The sequence below is a fragment of the Papio anubis genome, chromosome 1 (assembly GCF_008728515.1).
Source record: "Papio anubis isolate 15944 chromosome 1, Panubis1.0, whole genome shotgun sequence".
In the NCBI taxonomy this organism is placed as follows: Eukaryota; Metazoa; Chordata; class Mammalia; order Primates; family Cercopithecidae; genus Papio; species Papio anubis.
In genome coordinates this window covers 202,644,864-202,669,749 of record NC_044976.1, presented here as the reverse complement: position 1 = coordinate 202,669,749, position 24,886 = coordinate 202,644,864, and the positions used below count along the sequence as shown (strand labels likewise).

Sequence of the window (24,886 nt, the reverse complement as noted above, 5' to 3'; positions counted from 1 at the left end):
TTAGTATGTATTTAATGTAATCCTTAGTAATGTGAAAGTATACATTACAATCTTCCCTTTAATCATTATCTTTAAGTCTTTGGTAACGTGTACTCTGGCACTGGAAATCTTTCATGTGATGCCACAGTGGGTTTCAGATATTGGCAGTAGCATCTTATGTAATTTGTTTAAATTTATGAAAGATTTTAACTTAAGATAACCATAACTCTTTGAGGACCATAGACACCATAATTTTAGGCTATTAGGTTCAGCAGTATGAAAGGCATGAAAAATGGGGGAAAGAAAAGTTAAACATGGTTCACACAATTTTTAGTGTCAATTGTATTAGTGCAATGTTCACTTTCTGCTGCTAATTGTGAAGATGAAGGCCTAGTGGGCTGGGAGAGATGGAGGACCTTCCCTGTGTCCCACTGCTGACAGCAGAGGGCAATGATACTGCTAAGGTACTTGACTGCTCTCATTAGGATGAAATTTACAAATCAAAACACTATCTTTATGATCACTTGAACATGTCCCTCTTTTTATTATAAATTTTTAAATGAAGAGAGCACTTGTTTTTGTCATGTGTGGGTGTGAGATCTAAGGTGAAGTTATTTACCAAAAACACTGTCCCAGGAACATCTTTGATAAAGTAAAACCCATGTGTTTTTCCACTTTCAGGTCCTTCATCCAATGCAGACTGTTGCCTAAATTTTTACATCAAAATCTGGAAGAGTCAGCTGCTGACCCTCTCCCCAAGAAGATGAAAGATTCGGTGGTGAGACATTTGCATTGTGTAATGTAGTATAGGAGGGCCTCACCTTTCCGCAGAGATCAGTGGAGCTCTAGGCAGGTGGACAGGAGAAGGACTAGGACAGAAAGAGACACCTCGCTTGGTAACTGGCACACTGGGCTGTTGAGCTGCCTGCCAGGTGCAGCCCAGTTTGAAATGCTTGTTCTCCGGTGCCATAAAGAAATAGCACTTGAACATAAATTTAATTTACTCAGCAAGGCCATTTTTATAGTTTCTGCAGAAAGGGTACACTCGCCAGCAGTTTTGCCACGAGAGTACACCAAACAAAGGAGACAGGATCATTTATAACCCAAAGTGTCCACCCTACTGCTGTGTCCGGTTTCCATTGGCTGGAACGGGACCTCACATTCTGTATTTGTGAGCTGGCAACTTAGAACTTTTTAAAAGAGGCAAAGGCAGAGGAGAACAAAGGAAGGAGGTAGTAATTTGTGGAATGCTGAGAAAGGTAAAAACACCTTCAAATAAGGAAGAGGAACAGGCTATAACCTAATGCTTGCTTGGACCAGTATAAGCCTCCAGGGCAAATATTTAGGCTAAACTGTGGGAGCTAAGAACATAAAGTACATTGATTTCTTTATCACGGCTAGCAGATATTTAAGAATGTTAGCACAGGTCTTTGAATACATTTTGCTTCTAAGAGAAGTTACTATTTATTCCTAATTAAATGGGGAGGAAAGTCTTTGAAGAGGAACCTTTTTTTTTACAAGCCCTTTAGAGCATCTTGATGGCGGCTGTTGTGCACACATGGTGCGGGCGCTTAGGTGGCCCTCAGGTGGCTGCAGTTTGTCAGGATAGTCACATGGATCACATTCAGTCAGTTTTGCGTATTGCTGGCACCAAATAGCAGGTGGGCTCTGCACAAATGAAAGCTTGTTGATAAACGTTTAGCCAACCTGCCCTCCTGATGTGGTCCACACACAGCTGTTGTCCACATCTCCCCTAAGCACCATGCTTAGTTCAGAGCACTCTTTCAAAGTTGATGTCTGCACAGCCATTGCTTGGGGCCCTTGAGCTTTAGACTTATGGCTGGGTCACAGAGAAGGGGGTAACCACACTGGGTTGAGCACAGGAGAAGAAAAGGAAGAAGGAGAGGAAGGAGGGAACAAGAGAATCCTACAGCTATAAAATAATGATGCCATTTCCTTGTTCACCAGGAAAAGGGCTCTGGACAGCTTCAAAAATTCTTTTAGCAGATATAGTTTCTTTGGTATCAACTTACAAACATTCATACTTTGAAAAGCAATGCTCATTAATTGTGTAAGGTCTCATACATCTGAGTATTGAGCTTGGAACCATTTAATGTCCTTGACTCACACTTTTCCTGGTTTTCTTAGGAATGACAGATAAAAGGAAAAGGGAATAGTCTGTTGATCCAGCCAGGACTGTGTCTCATTTGTCTTGATATCCACAGAGCCAGTGCCTGTTGTTACAGTGGGTGCTCAGTAGAGTTCATGGAATTTAGTTGAATTTAATTGCAGCCTGCCATTTCAAGACAATGTATGGGACTCACAGCCAACAGGATAGCCTTTAAAAAAATTCATACTCAGCTTTTGTGCCTTTGAGTGTGGTCACAATTCAAGCTAATGTATTAAGGCTTTTTTTTTTTTTTTTCCATCACAAGGGAATAAAAGGACAAATCACTTAATATGAGTAAGGGCATAGTTCATGAATTTTAGGAGCAGAGATACATTTAAAAGCAGGTTAAAAGTCGAAGCAGCTGGGCCTGATGAGATAGCAGCTTAAAAAAAAGAGAAGTGTTTGACATAATCCTAGCATCCACAACCTGACCTCTAATATTTATACCAGGAGACTTACAGGGAGAAGGTCAAACTGACATTCCTACAGCATTTTCTGTAAAAGCCATAGGGTGGTCCAGAGTCTACCCAAAACTCTCCCCGTGGATATCTGAGAAAAACTATGCCCTTCAGTCTTCCTTGATTTCATGACTAATGAAGGTGCATTTCTACTTTCTGATTTATTGCAGTTAAAAATAATGTAGGAATTACAAAGAAATTTGACCAGAAATTTGCCCAGCAGAGGTTGATAGTATTTCATTGGTATAATTAGATGTGATGGGCTAGGTGTTGCCTACCTTGGTTTTCATCCCCTTTGAAATGCTTTGTACAGTGTGGAGCAATAACTTGTTAGGTGATTTAATAAGATGTTTGTGTTCATTTCTCTGAAAAGTCTCTGGCCTAATTATAATATTTTAATGGGAATATCACATTCAGCTTTTAGAGTTTGATATATAATGCCTTCTGTGACACCGTACAAGCGTAAAATCCCCCTCCTCATTGCCTCTGATTTTCTTTCTCTATATCTCTCTCCACCTTTTATTTTCTCTGTCTCGCTCTCTTTTCTTAAATTTTAGTTTGTATGAGAACCCCTCAAGGAGCCTCATTAGATTTCAGTTTTGTAGCCCTTCCCCAACATTCTGATTCATCTGGCCTGTGAAAGGATCTGAGGATCTTCATTTTAACAGGAATATTCACCCAGGTGATTCTGTTTAGGCGATCCACAGGTTGTACTTCAAGAAACATTGATCTAGAAACAGAGATATACCAATGGGCCTATACATTTGCATATGAGCAAGATAAGTTATGCACACAAAGTTTATCACCAAAATTCATTACTTAATAAAGATATAACTTTCTACTAGTGGCTTGCCTGGTTAGTCTTTCTCTATATGTCTTATTAGCACAGACTCTAAGCTTTTAACTTTCACATCTTCGTCATTGTCAACACCCTTTTTACTATGCTTAGATTTGTTCCTTTCACTGTATCAATTTTCTTCAGTTCCTAGAAGCAAAAAAAAAAGCCTATTTAATTCTTATGTGTAAAATTCAAACAGTTTTTTCCCAAATCATTGGTTATAATATCTAGATTTTTCTGGTCCCATGCTGCTAGATGTGGAATGTTGCACCAGGGGTTCTTAAGCTTCCTTTGAGAGTTGGAGTGTGAAGTACTATATAAAATGGCACAATGAGTTTAAAATGTTCAGTATATGAAGAGCTAATATATTTCTTAGTTAAACCTGCATGGATTTACCATAAGTTTATTTACCATAAATCCAAAAATTTATATATAAATTTTTCATTTTTTTCTCTTTGCAGCCTTACACTAGCCAGAACTTCTAAAACAATATTCAAAAATATTAATAGTTTGCTCTCTACTTTATATATATAAAACATAAATTATATATTACATATAATATATAATTTATAATATATTAAATATATATTTATATATAATTTTATATATAAGATAAATTAAATATAAATATATATTTATATCTATATCTTTATAAAGATATTTTATATAAGATAAATATAAAGATATTTATATCTAAGATAAAGATACAAAATAATATATAATTATAATATAAATATATATTTAATTTATATCTTAGATATATAAAATGAAAAGCAAAATAGTAAAGAGCAAAGAGAAAGAGAAAAAAATGCTGATTTATATGTGTATAGAAAACTTTTCTGTGCATACTATATAATCAACTATGATTAATAAGAGGATTCATAAATACAACCAGAGAAAATAAAATTTAGAAAAGCAAGAACTTTCTAACATACCAGAAATAACCTATGAAAATGTGATCCAACTCACAGTACCAACAAAATATCTGAATTGATAATGGAAATGATTTTAACAAGTAGTGTCACAAATAAAGTAAACTACAGCAGTTTATTAAAGTGTAAATGATGTTCTGAATAAGTGGAGATAGACATAACCTGATTTTGGATAGGAAGGCTGAGATTTATAAAATGCCACTTCTTTCTAATGAATTTGTAGGTTTCATATAATTCAAAACAGTTCCAAAGACATTATATTCCCAACATTGAGAAATGATTCTAAAGTTCCTTTAGAAAAATAGCAGTTCTTAGTTTTTAAAAACTTGAGAAAGAAGTGTAAGAAAAAGGAACTTAGCACGTTTAGATTTAAGAGTGAAGACTGGGCTGGGCACAGTGGCTCATGCCTGTAATGCCAGCACTTTTGGAGGCCGAGGCGGGTGGATCACCTGAGGTCAGGAGTTTGAAACCAGCCTGGCCAACATGGTGAAACCCCATCTCCACTAAAAATAAAAAATTAGCCAGCTGTGGTGGCACATGCCTATAGTCTCAGCTACTTGGGAGGCTGAGGCAGGAGAATCACTTGAACCTGAGAGGTGGAGGTTGCAGTGAGCCGACCTCCCACATGGGAGATTAGATACGTCTGAAGAGAGAATTAGTGAACTGAAAGATAAAGAGAAAAGAAAGTACCCAGAACGTAACACTAATTGACAAAAGAAAAAAAATCAAGAAATATGAAAGAGAAATGACTTGAAGGATAGAGTGAGAAAATCTAAAATATATCCAATCAGAATTCCTAGAAAAAGAGAGAGAGATTGAAGCATAATCAATATTTGATGAGATAATATCTGAAAGTTTACCAGAATTGATGAACGACACTTATCTTGAGATTCGGGAATTTCCGTGAATCGCAAGTATGGTAAATTAAAGAAGAAAGAATCCACACCAGACAAGCCATAGTGAAAATGCAGCATGCCAAACACACAGACCAACTTAAAGCAGGTAAACAGAATGAACAGATTACATGCAAATGAATGACAGGCTGCAAGCTGCTTTATCAAGAGCCCTCATGGAAGCCAGAAGACAGTTGTTGGATATACTTAATGATGTGTAAAGAAAGTAACTGCCAAGCTAGAACTTTATTCCTAGTGAAAATATTTTTTAAGGATAAAGGCAAAATAAATTTTAGAAAAATAAAAGCTCAGAGGCCCTCATTACATGTAATTCTGCGGGTATTTTTCAGTAGAAAGTGATCTTGTGTTAAAAGTCATTTGAGGAGAAAAGAAAAAAAAATAAAAAAAGAAAGTGATCTTGGATGGAAGATCTGATTTGCAAGGGAATAAAAAGAAAAGAAAGTGGCAGGTACATTGGCAAATCTGAATAAATATTAACTGCATAAAACCATGATAAGGCTATATAGTTGGCTTAAAAAATGTAAGGTAGAATGAAAATACACGACTATAATAACACACAAGTTTGGACGAGAGGAGAAATGAACTTCAAGTAGTCAGAGGTCTTAGTAATGTCCAAGAGAAGAATAAAGATACAGATTGAATGTCCCGAATCCAAAAATCCAACACCTGAAATGCTTTGAAATCCAAAACATTTTGAGCACCAATGTGACACTCAAAGGAAGGTAGTGTTTTGCATTTCGGATTTTCGGATGCGGGCTGCTCAGCCCGTACTGTTAACTTTGGTCTGTGATAAATTAGGTATGCATGTTGGAATGTTTTGTGCAACTACTAAAGGAAGAGAAACAAAGCATGACAGCTTCCAATTCCAAACAGAGGGAAAAATGGAAAACTGAAAAATAGAAGTTATTCACAAATAAAAGGAAATTGGACTACTATGTCACACTATACTTAAAAGTCAATTCCAGGTAAATTATAAGCCTAAATATGAGAAAATAAAACCTGAAAGCACTTAGAGTCATAATAATGGAAACTACTTTTATGCTAGCAGTGTGGGAAATAATTTTTTAAAACAACACAAAAAGATTCAAATTAATTAAAATTATGACCTTTGACTTATTTTAAATTATATATAATTATTTTAAATTATACAGAAAAGAGACTAGTGTCTAGATGAACATGAAACTCCTCTAAATCAATAAGAAAACCAAATATCTCCACTGAAAATAGGCAGAAGACTTGTACATACACTTCACAAATGAGGAAATATAAATGGCCAAAAAACATGAATATATGGACAACCTCATTAATAATCAGAAAACTCCAAATTAAAATCACACTGACTTACCATTTCAAAACTAGCAAACTAAAAAATGTAAAGTTCTCACTAAGTGTTGGCAAGTGTAGAGCAAGAGAATTCTCATGTATTGCTGGTGGGAGTGTGAATTAGTATACACATTTTGGATAAAAGTTTGGTAACATAAAGTTTAAGACATGAATAGACTGCAGCCAGCAATTCTACTCCTAGGTACTTATTCTGGAGCAAATCTTGCCCATTTGCACCAAAATACGCATATAAAATTGTTCATGATAGCATCTGTTTATGAAAGTGCCAAATGAGCAGTCTATAGCAAAGGAAATGAACTTATTACAGCTAAATGCAATGCATGAGTGAATCTTAACCACATCATGTTGAGCAAAGGAAGCAAGACACAAAATAATGCATATAGTATGGTACAATATACTGAGTGAAAATGGGCAAAATGAAACAGCTTACAGTTGCACACCTAAGTCGTAAGTAGTGAAATCATTTTTTTTTTTTTGCAAGAAAATGATTTTCACCAGTCAGGGTTGTTGATGGAAACCTCCAGGAGGCAAGAGAAGGATTTCTGATTAGATAGCGACATACAAGAAGCTTCTAGGATGCTGGAGATGTTAGATTTATTGAACTAGTTGGTGGTCATAGAGGTGTTCACTTTGTAATTATTAAATTGTACATACTTATTATATGCACTTTGTGGTTACCCGTGTCACATTTTAAAAAAGTAAAATAAATTTTCAAAAAGATATTAAATAAAGTCAAACATTTATCCAAAATATACAGAGAAAATGATTTCTCAGACATAGGATCCATAAAAGAAATAACACACACACAATACCCCGAGTTAGATTTAAGAACATAAAAATTTTAAACTTCTGTATGTAAAAAAAGGTGGCAAAATTTAAATAATTTGGTACAGTACTTGTAGCAAAGTTAGCAAAGTTAAATATCTTTCTAATACCAACAACCCTTATAATTTGATTTTTAAAACCCTATAGGCAAATTATATGTGTATCATTTGTATATAATTATATACAAATATGTATATATCTGAGCTTCAAAATGAAGACATTTGAAATGTTATATAAAATTTAGGAATGAATTATTAAGTAAATGTATGAAATAATTACTGTTATGAATTTAAAAATGCAAATTAAAATGAGATGGCATTTTTGTACACACCATTAGCACTGGAAAAATTAGTGATGTGCAATTGTATCAAGAGGGAATCTCTTAGATATCATTTGTGTTTATGTAAATTATTACAATCATCTGGAAAAGCATAATTTATCAAGGATTGTAAAATGCTTATAACCTACAATAGAGTAAATCTATTTGCTAGAGTTTTTCTAGAAAAGTAATTCAAAATATAAAAAAAATTCAGGGACATAAAGATAGTAATTTCAGCATAATTCATCATGGTAAACAATGGGAGGCAACCTGATAGTAGCAGTCAAGGGATGTTTGCACTATGAGTCATTCAATTTCATTCACTAAATTAATGTTTTGAGTGATCATAATGGCATTGTATGTGTATGACATCACAAGATGGTAAATTATTTAGCCATTAAATTATATTAGTGAGGCTATACAATTATATATGTGTATATATATATTGCTTACAAAAAAAGTACTGTACAAAAGGTAGAAAATTATTTGCACACTAAGATTAGATACTTATAAAATATGCATAGAAATATTCGTATACATAATGATTATAGCTAGAGCCTGGTTTAACATCCACAGGAAAAATACTGGCTTGGAAAACACAAAAATGCTAATACCGTTAATGTCAGGCTATAATGATTGTAAATGATTTTCCCCTCTCTTCTCTATGTTCTAGGGTGCTGCAATATTATTATGTTATTCTATAATGGGAAACTAAATTAATAAAAATTACAAAGACCTAAATTTGCATTTTTCTTCCATCTTGCAGTATATTCCCTTTCACACTCATTTTTGTAAGGTCTAACACAGTACAGTTCACTGTTAGGACATAGGACATTTATTGAAAGGAAACAGATTCTTAAACTCTTGTTTTTTAGATAAGTAATTTAACAGAGTCACAGATTTTTTTTAACCTTCAAGCATGTGAAGGAAGAGGGCAGTACCAGTAAATTCTCTTTTTATAGTATAAAACTAAGATTAAAATAAAATATACTTACCTCAAAAAACCCACACATATTTATATCTTATACAAGGTGGAAAGGTATAATAATATACATTTAAATGAGCAAAAAGTTATTTAACAGGAAAACCAACCAAAATTACAAACTTTTTAGAGCATTAAAGGCTGCTTTCACAGGACAGAGTAGCAGACTCTGAAGTTCAGTTGTGTTATAAGATTCCTTTTAAAGATATTATTTTTATTTTGCTAAAAAGAGATTTTATTGTGTATATTTAAGGTATATAACACAATGTCATGAGTTACATATAGACAGTAAAATGGTTACTATAGTGAAGTAAGTTAAAATATCCATCATCTCACTTAGTTACCCATTTTTATGTTTTTGTGGCAAGGGCAGCTAAAATCTACTTAATTTGCAGGAATCCCAAATATAGTACAGTTTTATTAACTATAGATCTCATGTACATTAGATTGCTGGAGTTTTTTATCCTACATATCTGCTACTTTGTAACTCCTAACATACATGTCCCCGTCTCTACCTACTCCACGCCCATGTTAACTACTGTTTTATTCTCTGTCTCTGAATATTTGACTCTCTCTCTCTCTCTCTCTCTCTCGACTCTACATAAAAGTGAAATCATGCAGTATTTGTCTTTCTGTGTCTGGGTTATTTCACTTAGCAAAATGTGCTCCAGGTTCATCCATGTTGTGGCAAATGGCAGGATGTCTCTTTTTATAAAGGCTGAAGAATATTCCATTTACATTTCTATTAGAATTTCTTTATCCATCATGTGTCTGTTGACAGACACTCAGGTTGTTTCCACATCTTGGCTATTGTGAACAGTGCTGCAATACATGTGGTAGCACAGATATCTTTATGGCCTGGTGATTTCATTTCCTTTGGGTATATGCCTAGAAGAGGGATTGCTGGGGCACATGGTAGTTCTGTTTTTAATATCTTTTTTTTTTTTTAATATAGAGATGGGTTCCAATTATGTTGCCCAGGCTGGTCTTGAACTTGCAACGTTAAGCAGTCTTCCCACCTCGGCCTCCCAAAGTGCTGGAATTACAGGCGCGAACCAACACACCTGGCCTATTTTTAAATTTCTTTAGAACCTCCATATTGTTTTCATAATGGGTTGCACCTATCTATATTCCCACCAAAAAAAAAAAAATATTATTTTCCAGGATAAAATTTTTGGAGCAGAATAATATCTGCTTTTTGGTGGCTTTGGGGAAAAACAACTGTTTCCTTTTGATTTTGCTGATGTTATTTTCAGCAATATTAGGAGAGCAGTCTAGTTTCATTAACTAGCATCAAGAGTAAAAAGCTCAGTAATTACCATTTGCCATCTGTATATCTCCTTTCATGAAGCGTCTGTTCAGAACCATGTGCAGCTGGGGATGTAGGAGGGTGTTGTTTGTTTATAGGTAAATGTCCTTTGTTGAATGTGGGTTTTATGAGTAGTAATTTTTTCCCCTAGTCTTTGGCTTCCCTTTTTGTAAGTGTCTTTCAAAGAGCAAAAGTTTTACATTTTTGTGATGTCCAATTTATTCAATTTTTTCTTTTATAGTTCAAACTTTTAGTGCTCCATTTAAGAAATCTTTGCCAAATCCAGGATCATTAAGATTTCCTCTTATGGTTGCTCTGAGCAGTTTGATGGTTTGTTAGGTTCATGATGTTCAGTAATTTCTGTATGTGCAGCAAAGTAAGTGTCAAGGTGTTTTGGTTATTATTTTATTTAATTTTATTTATTTATTTTGTAGATGGCTATTCCATTGTTCCAGCGCCTTTCATAGAAAAGATGATCCTTTTCCTCATTTGGGGATTTGTCATCTCACCATTGCACTTTTGTTGAAAATCAGTTGATCATATATCTGTTTTGGCCTATTTCTGGACACTTTATTCTTTTCCATTGATCTAGATGTGTATTTGTACCAATACCATCAATACCATAGTTACTGTAGCTTTATAATAAACCTTGAAACCAGGTATTGTATGTCCTCCAACTTTTTCTTTTTCAAAGTCGTTTTAGCTATTCTAGGGTCTACTGCATTTCCATATACATTTTTTAATTAGCATGTCCATTTCTAAAAAAAATTTCTGCTGGAATTTTCATTACAATTTCATTGAATTTACCAATCAGTTTTGTGAGAATTGACTTATTAACAATACTGAATCTTCAAATCCAGGAATGCAGTATATCTCCCCATTTATTTATCTAGTTTCTGTGTTTAGTTTCTGTTTCCATTTGCACATTTTTTCTCAAATTTATCCCTAAGTATACTTTTAGTGCTATCATAAATAGTACTTTAAATTAAGTACGTGAAAAGATGTTCATCATTAGTCGTTGGAAAAGGCAAATTAAAACCACAATTAGATACCACTCCATTAAGGTTTCTCAACCTCAGCACTGTTGACATTTTGAGCCTCAGAATATTTCCCTGGTTACAGGGAAGTGGGGGTTGTGGGGGGGCTGTCTTGTGCATTGTAGGATGTTTGGCTGCATCCCTGGCCTCTAGCCACCAAATGGCAGTATTTTTTTTTCCCTTCCTCAAGTTGTAAAAACCAAAATGTCTCCAGATATTGCCAAATGTGCCCTAGGAGGCATACATTCACTAGTATGGTTACAATTTAAAAAACTCTTGACAAGACTATGGAGCAAGTGGAACTCACACACGCTGCTGTTGAAAATGTAAAAGAGTTACACCTGCTTTGAAAACAGCTTGGCAGTTTCTTTTTTAAAATTTGCTTTTAATTGACAATAATTGTACACATTTATGGGGGTATGCTGTGATGTTTTCATACATGTATGCATTGTGCAATGACGAAATTATGGTATTTAAAGTATCACCTCACTTATTGATCATATCTTTGTGGTAAGAATATTGAGAATCCTGTCTTCTAGTTATTTTGAAATATACATTTTGATATTGTTACTATTGTCTTCCTACTATCCTATAGAACAACAGAATTTATTCTTTCTAACTAGAATTTTATACTCATTGAACAATCTCTCCTCCCCCTTCCTTCTCCCCTCCCCAGCCTCTACAAACCACGATTCCACTCTGTACTTCTATGAGATTGGGTTTTTAGATTCTACAAATAAGTGAACTCAGTGGTATTTGTCTTTCTGTGCCTGTCTTATTTCACTTAACATAATGTCCTCCAGGTTCATCCATGTTGCTGCTGCAAAATGACAGGATTACATTCTTTTTTATGGCTGAATAGTATTCCATGGGGCTGTGTTTGTGTATATCACATTTTCTATCTATTTTCTATATATGATATATATTTCATATATATCATGTAAAAAATGTGGTATATATAAAATGTGATTATATATATTATATATTTATTGGTTTATGGCCACTTAGGTTGATTTCATATCTTGGCTATTGTGAATAATGCTGCATTAAGCCTGGGAGTGCAGATAGCACTTCAACATACTGATTTTATTTACTTCGAATAATACACAGTAGTGGAATTGCTGGATCATATGGTAGTTCCATTTTCAATTTTTTGAGGAAAGTCCCCATACTGCTTTCTATAATGCCTGTACCAATATACATTTCCACCAACAGTGTATAAGGTTACTTTTCTTTCACTTCCATACCAGCATTTGCTGATAATAACCATTCTAATTGGGATGAGATGGTATATCATTGTGGTTTTGATTTGCATTTTACTGATGATTAGTGACATTGAATATTTTAAAATATTTTTTGGCCATTTGTGTGTCTTCTTTTGAGAAATGTCTATTCAAGTCCTTTGCCCAATTTTTTTTTTTTTTTTTTTTGAGAACGAGTCTCGCTCTGTTGCCCAGGCTGGAGTGCAGTGGCGCAATCTCGGCTCACTGCAAGCTCCGCCTCCCGAGTTCATGCCATTCTCCTGCCTCAGCCTCCCGAGTAGCTGGGACTACAGGCGCCTGCCACCATGCCCAGCTAATTTTTTTGCTTTACCCAATTTTTAATTGGATTATGGCAGTTTCTTAAGGTTTAGTTAAGACTAAACCTACCACATAAGCCAGCCATTTTTCTAGGTGTTTACACAAGAGAAAAGAAATAACATGTCCAGAGGAATATTCATGAATATTTGTTGCAGCTTTATTTAGCTGCAGATAGCCAAAAACTGGGAACAAATTCAAACATCTACCCACAGGTGAATAGATAACACATTGTGGTATGTGTTTATCTATATACAGAGGAACACTACTCAGCAATGAAAAGGAATGCACTATTGACACAGACGACATCATGGATGAATCTCAGAATAAGTACACTGAGTGAGAGAAGCCAGACCAAAAGGGTACATATTTTATGAATTTATTTATAAAACATTCTAGAAAATGAAAACAAGAAGCCAAGGCAGGAGGATCACTTAAAACAGAAAATCAAGTCTATGGTGAGAAAAGGGATAGATTAGTAAGAAGCAAAAGAGGAAATACTGGGGTGTAATGGATGTGCTAATTATCTTAATTCTGGTTATGGTTTTGTGGGGATATACATATTCCCATGATTTTTATATATATCCCCATAAAACCATAACCAGAATTATATATAATATATATTATATAATTTATAAATGTAAAAATATATATAAACTTGTAGAGTTGTATTTTTTTTTTTTTTTGATACAGAGTCTCACTCTGTCACCCAGGCTGGAGTGCAGTGGTGTGATCTCGGCTCACTGCAATCTTGGCCTCCTGGGTTCTGCAGTCTCCTGCCTCAGCCTCCCGAGCAGCTGGGACCACAGGTGTGAACCACCACAACTGGCTAGTTTTTGTATTTTAGTAGAGCAGGGGTTTCATCATGTTGGTCAGGTTGGTCTTGAACTCCTGACCTCAAGTGATCCACCTGTCTTGGCCTCCCAAGGTGCTGGGATTACAGGCGTGAGCCATAGCGCCCAGCCTAAGTTGTACACTTTAAATATATGTGGCTTTTTGGTATGTCAGTTTTATCTCAATAAGCTATTTAGAAATTATAGAAAAGAAATGGGTGGAGAGAACATTTTAATAAATAGAGAAAGGCTGTGTAATGGTCTGTATTTATACGGGATACTCATGACACTGATAGAAATCACAGTGGAATTCCCGTATGTTATCCAACTGTGAAAAAAGAGTAACAATAATTCAAGCTCATTCCTATTTCTGCTTTAAGAAACTTAGAAACGCAGCCTTCCCTCCTCCCTACTCCAGCACTCATACCACTGGCCAACTGTTTTCCCTTTACACAAAGATGTTAAACATGACACATGATTTTAAATTAGAATATTCAGGAAAATGTTTATCTTCTTTCAGATAAACATTCAGTAATTTTTAAATGACATAAAACCATGTTAATGAAAAATAGAAGAGAAAAATTAACATCTCCCCACAGCCTAAAGATGCAGTGAATTACAGACTATTCCTCTAGAAAGGTCTGGTCTTTTTGAAGCATTTGGAGTGATAAGCAATATATGGCCTGTAACTAAAGTAAATTTTTGGTGAATTTCTCTGATCATAAACATTTCATAGATTCGAAATTAAGGTCCTATGGTTATCCCTGCCCAAAAATCAGATTAACCATTAATTACTATGAATAAATCTAGGATCCCGACTTTTTCACTGTTTCTTTTTATCACTTTGGTTGATCATATGGTCAGCAAGCCAGGAAGGAGCATGACTTGCAAAAAACCCCACATTTTAATTTAAAAAACAGTGATTTAAGAGGCATAATTCCCTTCAGTATGAGAAAGGAAAGTATAAACGTATTGATGGTTTCAGAATTTTCAGGTAACAGTATGATATCTTCAAATGATCGAAAATTGTGTACTATAACTAATCCGCCTCTACAGAGAGAAAAGAAGTGATGGTTCCTCCCGGTTGCTTTAGATTGTTCAGCCAGCGGTATTGTGCTCCGTTGGAGCTAACAGACCATTCTCCATCTATCTGCATTCACGGCATTCTTAGGTTGAACTTTGCTTTATTGTCCCTAGCCCCAGCTTACACTACAATTTTGCATGGGAAAATATTAGTGAGTTACTGAACATTTCATTATCTGCATGTAATGAGTGTACCTCTTGCATATATATATATATATGTATATATACACACACACATATGTATAATTTTGAAGTGGTTTCTTTAATTCACCAGTGATCTGACTGGTAAATTAAAATGCAAAATCTGGTCTAGTCCAAAGCAATAAGAAATGTTTAAGAGGCTTCTGTTTGTTTTAGCCAGGTTTTTGGAATGTTAAAATCCAAGACACCCTAAAGCCAAGTAAAGATGATTAGCACTTTGACCTCCTTTATCAGACCTTAATAATTTAAGTCCCTTTGGGAGCTCTCTGGGAATCTTGTATCTGATCTATGTTTGTGGAAACACAGATCAGATACGAGAACCTTGTAAGAACCTCATGCCTCTTACTTGTGTAGAAAACCTTTCTTCTTTCTGTGGTTAGCACACATATACTAACTTTGCAGTGCATTATTCCTCTCCCCTGCCACTCTCCCCCAGCCCACCTCAGTCTCCCTGAAATTCCCTAAGCAGGAGCTAGTGAACAGCCCATCCAGTGTGTGCCACTGTGTGTGTCAGGTAAGTGATGGGCTGGAAAAACAGTTTAACTTGGGTCAATGTCCTGTCACTTGATTTACCTGGTCACACAGAGTTGCTGAGAGAAATGAAGAGCAGCCTTTACCGCTGGTTTTCTCTTTCCAGACGGATGTCTTAAAATGGGATCTCATCGTCTGCGCAGTGGTTGCTGTCCTCTCATTTGCAGTCAGCGCCAGCACTGTATTCCTGTCATTGCGAGTATGTATCCACCAACTTTGTACTCTTCCTGCCCCCTTGTTCTCCTTAATAACAAAGCTGTCATGGAGCTACAGGGTATTGACAAGACACGTGAGCTAGAGAAGGAAACGAAATGCCTGTTGAGAGGCTAAGGGAATGTATCCATGTGCTGTGAGCAGTTACGTCCAAGATGTGACTTGGTCCGCATCACAGATTGGGTTCAATTGCTTTGTCCTTGCCCTTTCCTGCATCGGAGGAGCTGTTTTGTTTGCAAGAGTGATGGCACGTCTTGTGGAGTCCACTGTGAGGACAGTTAATAGTGATAGGGTGGGCTGACAGTGCTCTACTGTGAGCAGAGAGGAGTCACTGTATCGGGGTGAGGCAGAGGTCATAGAGTCAAAAGGACTATGGGAAAAGGATTTTCAGTTAGAAAAACAAAGTGGGGAGCTCCAGATGGGATTCCTGGCTGTGGTTCTTACAGACAGTTGCTTTCTCTATACAAAAATATTGTCCATCCACGAACCCCCTTTTCATGAGGAAATGTCTATGAGCTACATGGGTTATTCTTCACCTCCTCATTAGAAAATTTGAAAAATGTATTCGAAGGGGCATAATTCTCTTGGCCTCTGTACTCCCACAGGCTAGTTCTCCCTCACTCTCGTAGTGGTTTCCAACACATGAACCAATTTCATGGTATAGAGAAGACATTTTCAGAGGCCTGAAACAAGAACTGGCTATCCGTTAAGAGTCTGGCTATCCGTTAAGAGGAAAAAGTGGAAGAACAATGATGTTATGTATTATTCACGGGCATTCCTCTCCCCATCCTCTAGGCTAAGTAATGAGATTCTGCCCATTTTTATTGCAGCCATTTCTCAGCATCGTGCTGTTTGCCTTGGCTGGTGCCGTGGGGTTTGTAACACATTACCTGCTCCCTCAGCTCCGCAAGCATCATCCCTGGATGTGGATTTCACACCCCATTCTCAAAAACAAAGAGTATCATCAACGGGAAGTGAGAGGTTAGTAATATATCCCTCATTTAAAAAAAAAAAAAAAGACAAAAAAGGAGGGGTAGGTATACTTTAAGCCATGTGCAACAGTCCGAATGCACTTAATGCCACAGAACTGTACACTTGAAAATGGTAGATGGTACATTATGTGTATTTTACCACAATAAAAAAGAAAAAAGGAGAATGTGTACCTTGGAGTATATGGTATTTGTTCCCAGATATTCTAGCCAACCATAAGAAGAAAGTTAAAGCCAGGTGAATCAGAAGGATGTTCTATAGAAATATTAATTGGTTATTGGTATTGTGGAAAATTGTACCATTCACACTTGAAGATTATGCTGTTCCCACCAAAACTAACTGGGGCCTAAGAAGAGTATCCCTTGACTGTGCTCCCATCCTTCATGAATTGGTGGGGATGGAGCAGGGCCTGACCAATAACTTTAAGCACTCCTGAACCCTTGCATTTTCTTTAGCTTACTTTGTTCATCTAGGCCTACATCTGTATCTACACTTGGTTGACTTAGCAGTTTCCATGGGTGTCTGTGGCCATGATCATGTAATAGCCTGGTGATCACAACCGTTTCAGAGCCTTGGAGAAGAAATAGATTTCTTCTAGATGAGAAGTCTTCTAGAAATTTTTCTGCTAGGTCTTCCCTTGCTCTGTAATTCCCTGTTCTGTGCTTGAATGGATGGAAGAAGACTGATTTATCCACAGTTTTAGACCCATCAAAGTTACTGCTCACAGATCATAACTGCAGTCGAATGCTGCTGATTCTGCATGGAGCTGTTTAGCCTATTGTAACTTCTCAGTTGTTAGCGAGTTATCTAATTGTCTATATGTCCAGGCATAAAGGTAAGTGAGGGGCACCAAGGTTTGTGGACTTAAAGTACTGAACTCAGCCAAATTTGTCACCAGCAACTTCAGTAGACTGGTGTGACAAAAGGAAAAGGGGGAGAATAATTTTTAAAATAAATATGCAAGAGTCACTGAAGATGCTGTCCAGAACAGAGAGTGCTTCCATAAGGAGCATCTCTGGGTGGGCAAAAGGAGCCGCCTTAGTTAGAAACAGCCCAAGTAGAAAAACTGGTTTGTTTAGTGGAGAAAGATGGCCTCATCGGGCTGATGAGGTTTAGAAGTACAGGGAGGGTAACTCAGAGTTCTCTCCCCTGGGAGACTTACTCTTCCCACCTACAGAATCAGGAGCTAGCATAAGGGTGGAGCTGCATAGTTTTAAATGTTCTGTACAATTTCATGTGCTACTTAAATGCAAATTATTATCAGTATTAGAAAAACTCAAAGAAGATAGACTCAGAGAAGGTTCCATCTATGATGGTTTGTATATTTTAGTCCACTTGTAGAGGAAAGTCCCTACCCCAACAGGTGACTGCTTGTGGATACATAGAGGACCCTGATGAAGAAGACCAGTTTCCATAGAACTTCTGCAGCCTTCAGGTTATATTTCCCTTTCATTCAAAAACCTCCAGAAAGACTAAGTGTTGGTGAAATTAGTGGAGTGTTTTGGGGTTATTTTGACATCCTTGGTAAGTTAGTTGATGGAGATTTGAAGTAAGAAACCTTAACTGCGTATCTATATCTATATTTATATCTATACTTGTACCTGTACCAACACCTTTACCTATACATTTCCTTATACTTTTACTTTTGTCTGTATCTATACCTATACCTGTTTGTAACCTACATATTTGCCTATACCCATACCAATACTCACTTCTATAACGTTACCTTTACTTCTCTATATATCTTTATCTTTACCTGTACCTGTATCTATACCTGTACCTTTATTTGTATCTATAACTTTCCCTGTACCAATGACTATACCTATACTTTTACCTTTACCTGCACCTGTACCTGTACCTTTCCCTACACCTATTCTTAAACTATGCCTATGCCCATGGCCATGTTTATGTGTACATATTTACATACCTTGGGGTGAGCAAAGAGAACCTGTTAAGCTGAAGGAAAGGAAAATGAGACAGATTAGACTTGGGCTTCCCTTACTGTGGCAGTTCAGAGTTTAGAATTCAACAATGAAAAACAGGAGTGGGCCATTAACAACTCGGGGTTTTTTTTTTTTTTTCTGTTTTTTGTTTGTTTGTTTTCTCCCCTGTATCTAAGATAGCCCCGTTTAAATTAAAATCATTTAGCTATTTCAAGCCTACATGGCTTTTGCTTTTTTAGTACAAGAGTCAAGAACACGTAAAATGAGCGTGTTTGTGTATCTGACTTCCTCTCTCGGAGGGTGAGTGAGTGGGTGGCACTGAGTCCCTGTGTATCCCATAGACGTAGGCTGGGAGGGGTCCACACTTGCTTACACAGTGTCAGGCAGAGGCTCTGTGGAAGGTTCTAACTTGCCTATACTCTCTATTTATAAGCAGCCTGAAATCGAGCCGGGAGTCACAGGTTGGACAAATTAGGCACATGACGAAAAACAGATTCCATTTCAAAATTAGGTGTATTAGAAGGAAAACCTATAGACACAAAATTTAAAAATGATTTAGGCCCAGTTACCCATTCTGGTGCCATCTGTGTCCTGAATCTCCTTGCCTCTTCTTCCTGGACTTCTGCCTTTTAGGTTTTAACTCTTCATTTTTTCCACCAGCAACAAAACATGTACAAGAAACTCAGGCCAGGCACACAGCTTTTCATGTGAAAGTGATGCTCCCATCTTCTTTCTCATAGGAGCACAGAATATTGTCATTGAGAAAGAAGGCAGGGCAGAGCAGGACTAGCTAGTGTGTAGCACGCTGCTGGGACACAGTGGTTCCAGGGCAGACATCACTAACTGAGAACAGAGTCCTAGAACTGGGCTGGTGGCAGACATTTCTAATCAGCTGAAACAGTAAGATAAGGCATATGTGCTGCCCCTGTCTTAGAGTTTATTATATAATCCTATCCCACCATTTTACATAGATGGAAACTGAAGCCTAGGGAACAGAAACATAACTTGGGTCCCACTGATTTTGTGGCCAGTGATTGACTAGACCCCAGGTCATTTCACTACCCGTGTTGCTGTCATTCTGAGTGGGCAATCATGTGCAGCCTGAATGTGGCTTTCAGGCTGTTTTCACAATCATCACTACCCAGAAGAGCCACATGGCTGCAGTCACAGTAGGTCCTGTAAAGTCTGACATGCCGTCTTCTCATGCCAACATTACCAGGCCTTCTTCCCTGATTTGATACAGACTTGCCACAACTGATTCTAGGCATTCTTGTGGCTTCTCAAACACAACACACTCTCTGCCTCTGCTCTCCTTACTTCTTCCTTGACTAGGGATGCCATTTCTCCAGCTTCACTAGACTGACACCAGGCTGCTCATGCTTCAAGTCTCTGGGTTTTTTTGTTTTGTTTGTTTGTTTGTTTTTTGAGACTGAGTCTCACTCTATCACCCAGGCTGGAATGCAGTGGCACAATCTTGGCTCACTGCAACCTCCGCCTCCTGGGTTCAAGTGATTCTCCTGCCTCAGCCTCCTGAGTAGCTGGGATTACAGGCGTGCGCCACCACACCCGGCTAATTTTTGTATTTTTAGTAGAGATGGGGTTTCACCGTGTTGACCAGGCTGGTCTTGAACTCCTGACCTCAAGTGATCCACCTTCCTCAGCCTCCCAAAGTTCTGGGATGACAAGCATGAGCTACCGTGCCCAGCCCAGGTCTGTTTAAAATCAGCCCCTCCAGAGAAGTCTTGCCCTGACCACCTAAACCTGACTAGATTCCCCACTGCTCCCTGAGCCTCCCTTCCATAACCACCTGTAACCACTGGTGCTTAAGGTAGACCGAGCTCCATGTCTGCTAGTGCATACTCCTCCTCCAGTTCTCACGGCAGTGCTTGGTGTAGAGAGGGAGCCTCACAAATGCTGAACTGCATTTAATTTAACCATCATCACTTTGTGGCCACTGGAACAAACTTTAAACTTGGTGTATGTACTTCCTTTTGGCTTACTTTCCTTTCTGCATACTTCGAATATGTACTTCTACTTGGTAAAATATGGAGATACCAAATTAATTTTGGTATAAAATTCAGACTGTGATGAGTGGAAATAGATATTATAACTGAAGTTGAAGACTACACATTGAAGCAAAGCTTTTTTAGTCAATTTAGTTCTTGACCTTTGAGACTAATTTTTTGAAAGTAAATATTATCTCCTCCCAACCTTGAGATGCTGTTTCACCAGTATTTGGATTAGGAGAATAAAATTCTATCACTTATAGTACAGTTCAGCATCAGATGAATCATGATGGTCATGTGGACACAACTGAGTTATGTTAATGTGTATGTGTGAAGTTGCTCTTTTTAAAAATTGCCATATTTCCCATCTAAGTTAATCATGCTGAACATGACAGAAGATAGCACTATAGGCAACAGCATATTATTCTAGCTTAGAGTTTTTGAGACTAAATGTTAAAGGAGCACTCCTATTTTTAGAAAATAAAGCAAATCAATTTTCCTGAATTATGATAATGATTCCAGACAAATGACTTTATTGATTGATCCCTGTCATAAAGAAGTACAAAGTTGGACCTTATTGAAAATTTGCTTTATCTTAAAACTTTCCAAAAGAATTATATTATTTCAAAAAGCAAATATTGGGGTTGAGTCACATTTCACTTGGTCCTCCAAGGTAATATTTCCATAATATTATAGTTCTTGGCTTTTAAGAATTAAAAAGAGTGACCTGATTTGATGACTGTACTCTAACCATAAAAATGGATTATAATGGAGTTAAAAGAGATTGAGGCAAGGAATAAGTACGGTATTGGAATTCATTTACTTACTTATTTGTTCACGTAGAAAATGCTTATGGATATACTATTCACTCATTCAGAAAATAATTATTGAGTTCCTACAAGATGCCAAGCCCTGTGAGCCAGTGACATAGGAATGACTAAGATGTAGTTTCTGTCATCAAAAAGCTTATGATCTGGTAAATAAGCCTATGGCTGTGTCACTGTAGAAGACTTGTGACTGCTACACACATACAGTAATGTGGGCTGTGACACTAGGTTCCGCCCTGCAGGAAAGACAGAGAAACAGTAGCTGGGCATGATGGTATGTGCCTGTAGTCCCAGCTACTTGGGAGGCTGAGGCAGGAAGATCGCTTGAGCCCAGGAGTTAGAGGCTGTAGTGCACTATGATAGCGCCTATTGAATAGCCACTGCACTCTCACACTGTAGCTAAAGCCACATAACAAGATTCTTTCTCTCTTTTTTCTTTTTTTTTTTTTTTGAGGTGGAGTCTCACTGTTGCCCAGGCTGGAATGCAGTGGCTCGATCTTGGCTCACTGCAACTTCTGCCCCCTGTGTTCAAGCAATTCTTGTGCCTCAGCTGCCCTACTAGCTGATGCTCTACTAACTGGAATTGCAGGTGTGCCCGGCTAATTTTTGTTCTTCTAGTAGAGATGGGGTTTTGCTATGTTGGCCAGGCTGGTCTCGAACTCCTGGTCTCAAGTGATCTGCCTGCCTCGGCCTCCCAAAGTGTTGGGGATTACAGGCGTGAGCCACTGCGCCCGGCTGAGATTCTTTCTCTTAAAAAACAAAGAAAAAGAAAGAAGTAGAAGGCTAATATATATCCTAAGTGAGGAGCTTACAGTTAATTTCATGTATCATTGCTTAAGCCTTTCCAACTTATTAATATGCATATAAAATGGAAAACCTGTGGAATTATATAATTAAATGTTACATTGATATCTGGTGCATGGCAGATATTCAGTAAACATTGGAGGAGAAAATGAATGATTAATCCTTTGTAAATTCACCAAAGGAAAGTTTTGTATAGGCTGATGAGGGCATAAAAAGCCTCTTGAAGTAACATGTAGTTTGAATGATTCGTTTGTACCTCTGTACAGTACTGAAAAGTTTAAGCTATACTTTTTGGATGCATTAGATTAAATTAATAAAGATAATATACATTATAAAACAAATAGGCTGGGCACGGTGGCCCACACCTGTAATCCCAGCACTTTGGGAGACCGAGGTGGGTGGATCGTGAGGTCAGGAAATCGAGACCATCCTGGCTAACATGGTGAAACCCTGTCTCTGCTAAAAGCTGCTTGTAGTCCCAGCTACTCAGGAGGCTGAAACAGGAGAATGACTTGAACCCGGGAAGCAGAGGTTGCAGTGAGCTGAGTCCGCACCACTGCACTCCAGCCTGGGTGATGGAACAAGACTCTCTCTTGAAACACACACACACACACACACACACACACACACATCAATTAAACATCTATTTAAATTGTAATTTTAAAAAATCCACTATTACAAAACATTCACTAATGGGTACCAAATTTGCAATTCTTAAATGAGATTTACTTTGCATTTTAGCAAATCTTGTCTATCAGTTTACAGATAGACTAGTTTCTATGTGATACTCATGATTCTGAGAGCTCTTGCTTTTTATAATGTATTTTTCACTTATATCAAAATAACACATAGTATTAAAAATCAAATAGAACAAGTTGCAATGAAAAGCAGCAGACTCCTGTCAACTCCACCCTCCTGCCCCATTTCTGATTTTCCCTGTACAGAAAAAAAATACTTTCTGCTCTTTAGGTATCTCTTCTGGTATTCTTCTAACTAACGATCATGTGCGTGTTCTGCTACTTCTTGGCATTTTAGATTTATTTATCTACTGACTTTCCATTATAAAAGATAAGAATTTATCTCTCTTATCATCCCTTATGCATTAACATTTTCACTTTCCTCCTTCTCCTAATATAGTTTTAATATTTTTGTTGAACTTCTACTCAGGCTCTTTTTTAACTCTTAAGTCTAAACGTTGTTCACTTCTGAGTCCAGTAGTATAGACCTTGATTATATTTCTTATTCAAATGTTTGCTTTTGCATTTGCTCGCCTTTCCAATAGCTTTGTAGTATATGTCTCATTCCAACTTTCCATACAGGCGAGTCTGTCAGATCATCTATTAGCTCTGTCCTCCCTCCTGGAACCTGCTGCAAGTTTCTGTTTGTTGTTTACTCCCTTTTTTGGAGTGAAGCTCATCCTCAGTTGCTCCTGAGAAGAGGCACATGAGAAGACACTTTCGAGACCTCCTCTGCTCCAAGTGTTTCATTCTACTTCATACTTCAGATGGTTGGTAGTGTGTCCCCTGCCAGGGTGTAAGCATTATTCCATCATCTTCCAGCATCCACTGCTGCTGCTAAAAAGTCTGAGGTTTTTGCACTCTTCGTCCTTTGCATGTGACTAGGTTTTTCTCTGCAGAAAGCTTGTGGGAAGTTTAGGAGAGAATTATAATGTTATGGCCCAGCCTTGGACAAGACTGGGTGGGCTCAAACCCTGGTTCTGTCACATAGGAAGTGTGCTTAGCCATTGTGATTCAGTTTTGTCATCTATAATTGGGAGTTCCTACATTAAATATAAAATCAATCCAAGAAGAAACGTAGCGCCTTTAGCATGGTCATTGGCAGACAGAAAGCTCTCCCTAAGTGCATCCTACTGCTCTTCCCAGGGTTCTGAAGTCTCATCATTTTTCACCTGACTTTGTGCCTTGTTTCACCCGTTGTGCTAGGCAGTTGGTGGCCCTTTATAATCTGGATGTACATGTCCTGCATACAGTTTTGAAATTTTCACCAATAGGTCATAGTACTATCTGAATGCCTTATTTCACAGAATTTGCACAGTAATTAAGTGGAACTCAATATATGGAAAAATCCTTTCAAATGTACCTAGTGCTAGTTAAAGGAATATGGCATGAGAGGTATTGTCTGATTTTTGGAACACAAAGGCTATGTGGGGGTCTTTGGAAAGTGGCTTTCTTTGCCATAGCTAGAGGAGGAAGGATGTATTCCTTACCTCCCCCTTTTCCCCACATAAAAAAGATGCTAGCTTCAGGAAGCAGTTAGAGACTTGGAAAACTCTCCGAAGTGTTTTTAATTCAAAATGACGAAAATCATTTGAAGCATAGTACTAGGAGAGTAACATAGTCATCGTGTGCTGTGATACTAGTGTGGGAAAGTGCATTTCAAATGCCAAGTAAATGACTTTGAGCTGAGTTTTTAGAAATCAGCCTGTCAGTTGGAAACCTGCTTTATTAATTATTCTCTCTGTTGCTATTATTTTCCTGTACCTTCTCTTCCCCTCATTTTCCCTTCCTCCCTGCCAGGCACTCTCACACTCTGGCTGATCTCTAGTCCACTGGGAAACTTACCTTCCTGTGTCAGTCTCCACAAGGCTGGAGGTGGCCGCAGGGGTTTGGCAGTGAAGCCAAGTTACACTGCAGCGGGAGGAAAAAGAAAAGTGGAATTCGGTTACCTCTGCTTGCAGCAGAGGGAGGCAGAGGGAGGTCTGGAGAAGCTCAGGCCAAACTGGGCTAGCATTAAGAAAGACAGGACTAGGC

General features: G+C 37.5%; 1 protein-coding gene across 3 annotated transcripts in view; it reads left to right on the top strand.

The window, feature by feature from the left end:
- The window catches only part of PCNX2 (pecanex 2), a 304,697-nt gene that overhangs the window by 114,738 nt on the left and 165,073 nt on the right, over nucleotides 1-24,886 (top strand). For all 3 annotated transcript variants that reach the window (XM_021931429.2, XM_021931434.2, XM_017953734.3), the window contains exons 17-19: nucleotides 661-757; nucleotides 15,439-15,531; nucleotides 16,376-16,526. In XM_021931429.2, the coding sequence (XP_021787121.2) occupies nucleotides 661-757; nucleotides 15,439-15,531; nucleotides 16,376-16,526 (341 nt within the window). The remainder of the gene's footprint in view (nucleotides 1-660; nucleotides 758-15,438; nucleotides 15,532-16,375; nucleotides 16,527-24,886) is intronic.